The following is a 12,289-nucleotide window of genomic DNA, read 5'->3' as shown; positions in this document are numbered from 1 at the left end:
TTCTCTCAATCAATGTACATAATCCAAACAGATGAGTAATTGCGGAGTTCTAGACCAATGAAAACACCATATATCATTCAATGTCAGGCAAAAGAAGTTCATGAGTTGACTCTGACCTCGCCAAGTATTAAAAATAACAAGGCTTGCTAAAATTCCAGCTGCTGCGACTGTAATGTCGGTCACGCGCGATTTAAGAAAAAAGCCATTTTAATCGTTTTCACGTGACTGGGTATCGTTCTGTAATGTGGTGTTTGTTTGGATGGGGAACTTTATAGATGAAGGAAGGTGAGAATGTATTTATTTACCTTTTTTTTTCTTTTCTGCTTTGTGACTTTTGACTCCTGGTTAATGAAGAATCGTTTGGTGGAGGAGAATTTTTCACACTCTGGATTATTCTTTTATTAACCTTCTGGGAGACAATATTTCAATCTGTCAAATTTAACCCTTTTAACACCGGTTATTATTTTTTTTAATGCCACCCATAAAACACTTTTTCTTTCGAAGATCTTTTTATAATGAAGAAGTTTCGTTTTCCTTTTGTATCGTAAGCATTGAAAGGCAAACACATTTTGCTTTATTTAAGCATTTAATTTATACCACCATCTCCATAGATGTAACAGTTAAAACTTAAAGGGAGACAGAATTACAGATTTATGTTTTAAAAAGCAATTAGTCCATAAACAAGCCATGTGATACATTTAAAAACATAAGTATTTTACATGTTCAAAAGTTATACGTTAATAGAGGAAAATTCATATTTTTATATTGAATATCGTAAAGGAAGCACAGTTATTCTAATTAATGGATAAAACTTAAAGGGAGACAGAATTACAGATTTATGTTTTAAAACGCAATTAGTCTATTTATAAACAAGCTATGTGATACATTTGAAAACATAAGTATTTTACCTTTTCAGAAGTTATACGTTAAAAGAGAAAGATTCATATTTTTATATTGAATATTGCAAAAGAAGCACATTTATTTTAATTAATGGTCAGAACAATCCTATGTCGTCAATCCAATTTCATAAACACAGGAGCTATTATTAATTCTTATTAATAATTATTATTCTTAAGAGTTTTTAAAACTTGATTACCAACATTTTAAAATGTTGACTTTGGTTGTTGCTTCCAGCGAGGCGTTTTCAGCCAGGCATTTCAGTACTATGAACAAATAATGTAGTCTATGTCAAGAACGCGCTTTGTGATGACACACGAATAAAAATATGTCCACAATTAAGATTGACTACCCTAATCGGTAATGATGACAGTTTTTCTTTTATAAATTTACTCCTACTCCCAAGTATCGGAACAACTTTTTCTTAATATTTTCATTTGCAATTTTCATGCTGTTTTCTGCATCATTATAGCCCAGCTATGGATAACGAACTAATAAATATTAATGTGACCAAGTTTCCTAATTTTTTTTCTTTTTACTAATTCAATAATTAGTAAAAAAATGAGTGTATGTGTAATAATTATAAGCAAATAAGTGAACTTTCTTCTTCTTTTTCTTTCTATTTTACTCATAATTTGCCTTTCTTCCTATCTCGTATCTTTGAAATTATTCATTTTCTTTTCTCTTTGAATTCGATATTTCCCCCTACTAAAATAACCATAATGCAAACAATACACTGAACGTGTTTTTAATAAATATCTACATACATTATATCATTTAATGGGAGTGTATTTTTAATGAAAGTGTTCACAGCAATATATTGTTTTTTATTTCGGAATTTTATCTGAGCAACAATATTTTATTTGGCACAGATGAACTATAATTTTTGTCTAAAGGCGTGCGACTTTAAAAGATTTTCACCCAAGAATTATGAAGAATGCGGTTTAATATTTATAAATGTAAGTCAATGAAGTTGACAAAACAATTAATTCAAATAAAGCTCCTTTTCTTCCTAAGGAAACTGGATTTAGTTTATGACAATTTACGCCAGCCAAAATACAAATATTTAGTTATACGAATTTATTTGGCAATCATACTTTTAAATTCTTTGTGTTATGCAATACAGTCATTACTCTATTATAGCAGTAATATTTAATTGATTGCTTTAAGGACAAAACGTCATTACATTAAAATTAAAGTTAAAAAAAAGGTAACCGTTTTTTTTTTGTTTTTTTTTTTTGTTTTTTTGATAATCATAACAATAATTACTATCTTTCTTCCTTTTTTTTCAGAAGCAAATAAGTTCGTATTCGGGCAATCTTTAACAAACTGAAGGAAAAGAAAACGTGAATAAATCCCAAGAAAAAGTACAGAAATGGACATACTATAGTTTCGGTGCAATAAGTAAGAACCTTCCGCCAAAAGAAACTGTTACTATAGAACCGAAACTATAGTATATCCATTTATGTACTTTCATTTGTGCTTTATTTACGTTTTTTTTTCTTGTCTACATAGCACTGAATATACTCTATCCTTTTTTAAATCTATAACATAATTTACACTAATTATACCAAAACGCTTCTGAGTAAAATGAGACAAATATTTATATTCACAAAGAGTTGTGAGAATACATAATTTTGCATTTTTGTGACGATAAAATTAATGAAATTATGAGATTAGTTTGATATCGTTTGCTAATAAATTTCGATTTGATATCGTCTGCTCATAAATTTCGATTTGATATCGTTTGTTCATAAAAAAAATTAAAAAATCGATTTTCCGTGTTAGTGAGCAGCAGCGTACAAGAGACAGAGCCCTCTCGTGATAAAAAGAATCCTAAATTGTAACAATCAATAATTCGGACTGAAAAAAATGGATATTTCATCCATCCATCCATCGACAAATCTTGCGGGAAGATTATGATTTTATTTTTAAGATACATGGGTCGCATACCTGATTGTTCTAATCCCGACTTCTGAATTATCACGATTTTTGACTGCCCAACTCAACACGATAACACTTATCTCATTTTTTTTAATCATGGTTGAGAAAACATTTTATATTTTTTATAAGTACAAATGGAAAAATCATGAAGTTATCGGAAATGAAATCTTAATTGTGTAAACGCATCCACATGATATATCATGACGATGAAAGGTGAACTTATTTTGTTAGAAAAGAAGACTTTCAGCATTATCAAACTCTGTAATTGGGCACATATTCTTATATTTTTCATAAAATGCCTTTAATGATAACACCTTTAAGAATGTTAGCATTGGTTTTGAAGAAAGCACGTTGAGTGTACCGCAACTTTAAACGATTTGCTTGTGGCTCTTATATATAAATTTTTAATTGTATGTGACTGTTATTTCTCTATTGATGAAATATTAAATACAATCGAAAATATATCGGATTCTCATAAGATCTGTTATCCCATAAGTTAATGCTGTTAATAATAATTATGGATTATCCGTCCTGTTGTCCAATTAAATTATACTGCTGACAACCATTTTTTTCGTATTCCTCACACTACACAACGTTTCAACACTTAGCATCGTTTTCTGTGTTACTATCAAAAGATTTTATGTAGAATTCAAATCATTTATCGTTTTCAAGAAATTACTTCCATTAAGTGGTATTTTTATAAACTACTAGCTGTACCCTGCGTGCGTTGCAACGCTTTAATTTCGTATTTAACTTTAATTTTGTATTTAAGTGTGCAAATGAGATTTGCGATTATGATTTGAAATGCAAATTTTATTTAATGGTGAAAAAAACCAGTGATAGTCTCAGCAGTTAATTCTCTAGGATATCGTTAATGCATTTTCAAACAGACATGTATGGTGATGCACACGGACCATGAAACATATTTTGGACAATGATCTGAAATAAGACAGGATCTATGGCGACATCAGGAATTTCTGCTGATATCTAATCAATTTGGCATGGTGGGATTTTTTCAATAAGCCAAATCAAAATTTGTGCCAGTGGCAATCCTCTTTTTTGCCATTCAATCAGGGCCGTCTTTAAACTATTTGAGGCCCTGGGCACATTAGGATCATGGGGCCCCTATGACCTTGAGAAAACACTATTTAGTTACAATAGATAAAGAAAGACAAACAAGGTTCTAAATTTATTTTTATTTAGTTACTAGCTATAAAAAAATAGGAAATATAAAAAATAATCTACAAAAGTAACTCGCTTAACTTAAAATCCTTAGATTAATTCTATGTTGATTGCAAAGGTACCCTTCTAGATTTAAGATGAGCAAAATCGTTAATCACTTCTTCAAAATCTATGGTATTGAGAATATCACATTCTATGGACATCAGCGACAAACTATTTAATCTCTCTTGAAGCATTGTACTTCTTAATTCATTTTTTATTCGTTTCAATTTGGAGAAGGAGCGTTCTCCGCTGCAGTTAGTTACCATCATGCTTAAAAATATTCTCAATGCAATTTCTACGTTAGGAAATGTGTCTTCAATTTTGTTTTGCTTTAATAGATTATATACTTCCTGTACACTGTTAGATGCTTCATTTTCACTCTGAACATTTATTAAGTATTCTTTTAAATGTTGACATTCTATTTCTAACTCTTTTTCATTTACATCTTCGTGATAGATTTGAGAAAATTCTTTGCATCCTTGTCGTATCTCTTCGGAATTCAGAGTTTTTAAGTGAAAAAATAAACTAAAACGTTGACTGACGATCTCATATGAACTTTGTCGCTGTTTTAGATGAACACTCAAGGTATCGATTATTGGGAGAAAGGTTTCTACGTTGAATCGCTCTTTTCCATTCAATTGGACTGATGGCGCAGAGCCATCAAAAAAACTCTGCCGTGAGCTTCTACGTCTTGTTCTTTGAGATAGATCCTTGTAGTCAGATTCTGGGTTATTTTCTTTGGCAGATGATTCGAAGTTATCAAATTTATCCCTGAGGTTAGTAATAAAATCATAAAGTGAAGTCAACAAATTGGTTGCAACGTCCAGTGTTATTGTTTCTTTCTGAAGATAATTACTTGTTTTGTCTATTCTTTCCAATATAGTGCTCCAGATTTCCGTCAGTATAATAAATTCTAGATTTCCCATTTTTCTAGACAGACTAAGGGCTTCGTCTCTTGTTTCTCGTGCCTGTTCAGTATCGTTTGCGATGGTGATTAAAGCTTCTAATATTCTTTTATAACCCCCATGCAAAGCACTTACTGCATCAGCTCGGGCTGACCATCTGGTTTNTTTTTTTTTTTTTTTTTTTTTTTTTTTTTTTTTTTTTTTTTTTTTTTTTTTTTTTTTAAAGAATTAACATAGAATAAAAATTTTAAAAAAGTTCGAGATTTTTTTTAAACTGTTTTGGAAAGTTGTTGCCTATCAGCAACAATCTTTCTTGATACAATATGAGCCTGATTTCCTTCCTGAAAGTTTTGACTTCGCTGTTGTTCTAATAAAAGTTAACACCGTTTAAAACTAATATAATAATATTTTTTGTTGATTTGTAGTTTGCAATTTCTTATAATTAATTTATTATCGTAAAATCAAATCCTGTTTCCTTTTTTCTATTCATACCAATTTGTTCGTTAAATTTATTATTTGTTCCTTGTTTTTAGCAATTGTAACTTTAATTTCACTTTCACTTGCATTGTGAAAGAAGACTCAATTGTTTTTTAAGCTTCAGCTTCATTGAAGTTATTTAAGACAATATGTTAAGAAAGTTAAAATCAAACATGCGTTTAAAGTTTTATTCTAATTTAAGTATTATCAATTGATATTTAATGAAGTAGGTAATTAAATAATAGTAAAATTGGAATAGACGAATGACTATCTAACTAAATACGTAGTATATGTATTGATAATAAAGTAACTAATAAGTAACAAAAATTTTTTTTGAAAAAAGTAGTTGTTTATTTGTATGTTTCAATTTAGTGTTTCTTTATTTTCATTCATTTACCTATGTTTTTAAAATTTTTTTATTTGAAAATTGTCGAATAATGTCACAGTAACTTTATGGTTTAATACCATGAAGTTACTGTGAGAATATTTTTTAAAAATTGACATTGATAAATTAAAGATGAGATATAACCTAACATGAGCCAGAAATGATGCAAAATTTACTTTCTTTTTTAATTTTTTTTTTAAATTTATTTTTAAATTTATTCATTACATCATTTCTTTATTATTACTCAACTATGTTTTTAAGATTTTAATTATTTGAAAATGATCGAATAATATAAATTTGGTACCTGAAAGGCAATGTGATTAAATTTTGGAAAAATTGAACAGTTTAAATTCGAGATATGAAAAATTCGAAAATGAGTCAGAAATAAATCGTAAATATAAAACATTAACAATTTTTTAAAATTTATTTTTCATTTATTTTTTATAATTCCTTTAGTTTTCCTTTTTTTATTTATTATATTTTTCAACCTTTATTTATCGGGAAATGGTCCATTAATATATGTTTGGTACATGAAAGAGACCGGGAGAGAAGTTTGGAAAAATTGACGCTTATATTTAAGAAATCTGGGATTTTTTTATACATAAAGATTAGTCAAAAATGAATTGTAAATATACAACATAAAAATTTTTTTTATCCTTATGCTTCATTAATTCTCCTTTATTAAATTATATCTTTACACTTATATTTATTTGAAAAATTCTCAAAAAATATATGTTTGATAACTAAAAGCAAAAATAAAGTTCTTAAAACGTCTGCATTTTAACCTGAGAGATGTGAGACGCTTTGAAAGGACCAAGAAAAACGTCATATCGCATATTACTTACAAACATTTAACGATAAATGTTTCATGTTCGTGAAATAAGAATATTATTATGTTGTTTCTTAACACTTAATAAATAAAATAAAGTAAAAGTCGTAAATTTTTGAGTTCTCAATGACGAGCAACCCTGCAGAGAAAATTTCGTTACCCAATTAGCAAATGTTGCGTGACAATCATTGCACACGAATCATCATTTCATAAACTCATCTGAATGTGTTATATGATTCTTTTTGATGCGTGCGCAGAACCCTAAAATACAATTTTAGATGAGCGCAGCAGTATTTTTATTTTTACCTGTTTCGGAATGACTTCCCTGCACACGTAGTTGTCGCAACATAATCGTGTTCATCCATACAAATTGACTGATTAGCATAACTTGTCTAGATTTTTCGAAATGTATTTTTACTGTTTTTCTGATTAGTCGGCTGTTTCTCATATGCTTTGCAAACAAATCTTACACAGCTGTTTTTTTGTTTTACTTCGATCTATGTATACTTGAAATTAGAATATTTTTTAAAAAAACTCTCAGTTTAATTAATTGTTGAATTTGATTCCCTATCTGTTCGTCTTAATTCCACATTTTAATATTAAATTAAATTTTTCTTATAAGAAGACTAAATTTAGTAAAAGTTAATTTAAATTACAATAAAACACCATGCTGTAATAAATTTAAAATATTAAGAATATATGTAAAATTAGATTGTAAAGAAATATATTGTAATTTTTCCTATATTCTCATTATTTTTTTTGCTGAATTCTAAGTTTCGAAACCTCAAAATTTGATTATAAAAAAAACTTTTAGTATTATTAATTAATAAATTTGGTTCCCTATTCTGTTCTGCTATATAGCACACTTCAATATTAAATAAATTTTTTGTGGCACGACTCTTCAATTTAGAAATAAAATGTTAATTAAAATTACTATAAAACAGCATGCTCTAATACATGTAAAATTATAACAATATATATAAAATTAGAATATAAGGAAACATATTCGAATTTTTCTTATTTTCTCATTATTTTTAATTTGCCTAATTCTAATTTTAGGTACCTCAAAACTTGATTATAAGAAAAATATTTAGTATTATTAATTGCTGAATTTAGTTCCCCATCTGTTCTTCTAAGTAGCACACCATAAAATTAAATTAATTTTCTTTGGCACGACGTTTCAATTTAGGTATAAAAAGTTAATTAAAATTCCAATACAGCATCGTGTTCTAATAAATTTAAAATTATAAGAATATATGTAAAATTAGAATGTAAGGAAATATATTCTAATTTTTCTTATATTCCTCTAATTTTTCAAATTCTAACTTTAGATTTCTTGAAATTGGAATATATGAAAAACTTTTAGTATCATTAATTGTTGAACATGATTCCCAATACGTTCTTCATAATGGCACACTTTAACATCAAATCAATTTTCAAAGACACTCCTCAATTTAGAATAAAAAGTTTTTAAAAATTATAATAAAATACCACGCTTTATTAATAATATTATAATTAAGCCTGATAAATATTATTTATCATGTTATAAAGTCATGAAATAAATAACGTTTGATGTTTTTATGAAGTAATATTGTTTGTATTTCAGAGCAGAAAATAATTTAGTTTGGAAAATTTTTACTATTAACATTTTAACTAACGATTCATCAATCAAAACATTTTTAATATCAAAATAATTATGTGAAATTAAATGAGTTTAATTATATATAAGAAAATAAGAAATGGCACATTTGAATGAGGAAACAATCCTGAACCTAAGAAAATATGTCATATGTCCGAAAGGAGACAAGAAAATATAATTTCATTGACACATTTATAAAATTACTGTTTCAAAATAAGTTCCCATGAATTATTTCGAAAACTTATGATAATATCAAGTGAAACCAAGTATATTTATTATTAAGATTGCAAATTATTAAAATTTCTTCTATTTCTTTAAAAGTCGGAAGGGCGCAGCTGTTTTGGAATTTAACTTAAAATTACATTTTGTTTTACTGCCCAAATTTTATGAGACATGCATGTTTGAAATTGTATTAGTATGTAGAAAAATGTATAAGAAAAATTATCGAGTAAAAAAAAATTTATAAACAGTGATTCTCACCGATTCGATTATTCACCGTTACAAAGTAGAAAATGGCTGCAAGGGCTATTTTCAATTATTAATTTAAAGCAAGTTTTTTTTAGAAATTCCAATTTGTTCGAAAGTTATAGAAATTTTTTCGAGCATTTTTCTTAACTATCTTTCGCTATGAACAAAGATTATTTCTTCATCGTTGTAGAAAATTTATTTTTCCCTCACAAAATCTTTATTTTTTTATTTTATAAACTCGCGTTTAAACAAATGTCAATCAAAAGTGGCGAAAAAAGAGATAGAGATTGCAAGTTGCCAGATATAAATCTTAACATTTATAATAAATTTTTAAAAACTAAAAAAACTTAATAATGAACGATAAAAATCGTTCCAAATTTCAATTGTTTTAAGTCTCATCGACGAGTAAAATTACTTCTTATTTATTTCTTCTTTTTGAGTATTACAATTTGTATTTCTGTTATATTTATTTTCAAGTCTTGGTGATTATTTTCCAAATCTCGGTAATTGTTTAATTCGTTACGATTAATTTATTAATCGAATGTTTTTCATAAAGCTACAAAAATTGTGCATATTGAGAATAAAATGTTCTGTATTTCTGTGGAAAATGTTGATATTTAAGAAGAAAAAAACATTTATGAATAAGATGCAACTAGCGGAGCCTCCTAAAAGTTTAAAAAAATACTTAGTTTCAGTATCAGTTATTAAGATAAAGTATAGGGTAATACCAAATAAAAAAAAAAATAGATAAAATGAAGTAGGGTAATTTTAGATTCTATTAAATATATTAGAATGGTACTTCAAAATTTTTTTCTCAAATTTGTGCGATTTGCCATTTTAAAAATGAAGAGTGAAAAATATATATATATACATTTTGAGCCACAAATTTGTATTTAAAAGACGAAAAAGCAGCTTTATTATCGATGTCTGCAAATCGCAACAAAACCTGTTTAATTGCAGGTTGAAATATGAAGATGTTTCATATGAATCACACATTTTTAATCTAGTTAATTATTAAAGCTTATTACCAATGTTTTTTACAAAAAAACCCCACTTTTTTTTACAACGTCAAGATTCGCAAATATAGTATATTATAAATGCTGAATCCCTTCATTTTTGAGTCACTATCAGTCACTAACTAATTTCTTTAGTACGAATCAGTTAAATTTTTCAGACAGAAGTGGATAAGAGCATTACAAATCTTATCATCCGCCTCATTAGATAATTATGATGTTATCTATAAGATCACATTATCTTATAAGGAAATAACTCAATCACATAAAATGCATTAAAATCATCTCAATAATTACAAAAGTTGTGCTATATATTATTTATATTCACTTTAATCAACAAATAAAATAGCAGACGATCATATTTATAGATTTAAAAATATCCGCAAAAAAATTTGTCGCAAGTTTTAACTAGTTATATAAATTTTATTATTATAATGTTTTGTAGTTATAGAGTGATTTACTTAAAACTACTGTAAATTTTATTATTGATGACAACAAATTGTTGCGTATTCATAAGTATACCAAAAAAGAATAAGATATTATTAGCTTAAACTTTTCATTGCATGTTTAAAATTTCAAATTAAGAAGTTGTCTCTAATCTGTTTCTTCACCTTGGACTAATTTATCTTCTCTAAAAATAACTTTTAATCGTAAACGAAAAGAAAAGAGAAAGAAAGAATGAATTTTGTTTTGTTCTCCAGATTGAAAAAAAGAACTTTTTTTTTTTTTTACAAGAATTTGTTTACAGTTTTTAGTGTTCCACGTGTTCGTTTTTCTAATCAAGCTGTAGATAAATGCGTGTAACATTTTAAATTTTAAATCCGATTTTTTTTTAAACCACTAGAAAGACGGACACTTTTCTAAGAGGCAAAATGTTATTTTTCTATTTTCTGAAAAAGTCATTACTCTTAAGAAATTTTCTATATCTTCATTACCCTTTCCTAGAGATTTAAGCCCACATACTGATAATATTTATGAAAAATTGCTAAATTTATGATTTAAGTTTTTTCAATAAAAAATTCGAATATTAGAAATGGAATAATTCTGTCCCCATTTTTCTTGAACTATGATGAAAATCCTGCTCGGTCCAAGAAGAATTGACTTAAAGAATAAAACTTATATTATTTTAAGTTTGATTACGTGGAAATAGATAAATTAAAGTTAAGTGATGAGCGAATTAATGCATTTATCGAAGGGTGTGCTAGTGAATGTTGTAGAACACAGTTTGTTATACAACATTTTTGTTTTTTATTGAATGGTAATATGCGCAAAATAAAAAACGGACCACCCTGATTAACTTTTGATCTAATAATCGGCTCTTCACATTCTAGGACTCACTCTTAATTGTTCGAGAGGGTGGCGCTTCAAATATGTTAATTAGTGCAGGCGATATTTAGAGTGACATTATTAACTTTATTAAACGACAAAGAATAAAATGGGCAGGTCACGTTATAAGAATGGACGAAGACCGTACTACAACAAGTGTTTTCAATGCCAGGCCAGTTGGCACACGAAAAAGAGGCAGGCCGGATTTGAGATGGCCTAGAAAAAGACCTTTTGGTCTTAAAAACTGGAAATTGGAAAATACTAGCAAAAAAAAAAGGTTAGGTGGGAAAAAACTTCTTGAGAAGACCAAGGCCCATCCTGGGCTGTCGAGCCATTGATGATGATGATATTTTAACTAATAAAACCTTACACAAAGACGTACTTTTTCTGAATATCTTTTTTTGATAGATTCGTATTTCCGACCCCCAAAATAGGGAGCGTAGCCGCAATCTGGGAAATATGGACCAAATATAGATTATTCATTAGAACGATCCGAAGCTTGGACCCCTTCATGTTAATTTTACTTTTTGCGCATTTCACCCCATCTCAAGAACTTTTTAAGCGAACTTAAAATTTTTTGTACACATCTGTACAATTCGTTTATCCAAAGATAATTCCATACAAAATATAACTTGTACTAAATATTTATTATTTTATTTAATAATAATAAAAAAAAATTGAATTGTAAGGTTTAGATACTTTTTACATGATCTTAAAGAATGCAATTTTCATTGGTAAAATACAATAGAACGAAATCGGTAGAATAGTTCCTGAGAAATCTAATTTTTAAAAATAAGACTTCTTCAAAATTAGATTTCTCAGAAAGGTATGCTTATTCGGACAAGAAAAGAAAAGTATCAGAGAAAGCAGGTTTTTGTGTCTGATTCATCCCTTGTTCACAGATGAGAAAACCATGGTAAAATTAGAGAAATACCCTTCCCTAATATCATACAGACCAATTTCATGTAACCAATTTGCTGTCACAAACTTATCTTTGTGAAAATAATAGTAATATATAAATAAAAAGTAAAAGTTACATAAAAAATTAGAATACACAAACTAGTTAAATGAAACAGCCGCGATGGCTTAGTAGTTAGGGCACTGAACTGTCATGGTGAGGGACTGGGGTTCAATCAACGATGAGTACCAGTTGTGGGAAGTAAAGGCGGCCTGTGCGCAATG

The 12,289-nt window shown here is 27.8% G+C and overlaps 1 protein-coding gene across 2 annotated transcripts in view; it reads left to right on the top strand.

Moving 5' to 3' along the window:
• Positions 1–160: 160 nt before the first annotated feature.
• LOC107439518 (axotactin) overlaps positions 161–12,289 on the top strand; it is a 95,089-nt gene continuing 82,960 nt past the window's right edge. Inside the window, exon 1 of one of the 2 annotated variants that reach the window (XM_071179537.1) lies at positions 161–285. In XM_071179537.1, the coding sequence (XP_071035638.1) occupies positions 276–285 (10 nt within the window). In that variant the 5' untranslated portion in view covers positions 161–275. The remainder of the gene's footprint in view (positions 286–12,289) is intronic. The other variant, XM_071179535.1, reaches the window with a different exon arrangement.

This window comes from Parasteatoda tepidariorum, chromosome 4, assembly GCF_043381705.1.
Source record: "Parasteatoda tepidariorum isolate YZ-2023 chromosome 4, CAS_Ptep_4.0, whole genome shotgun sequence".
Lineage (NCBI taxonomy): Eukaryota > Metazoa > Arthropoda > Arachnida > Araneae > Theridiidae > Parasteatoda > Parasteatoda tepidariorum.
This window is presented reverse-complemented; position numbering and strand designations above follow the sequence as displayed.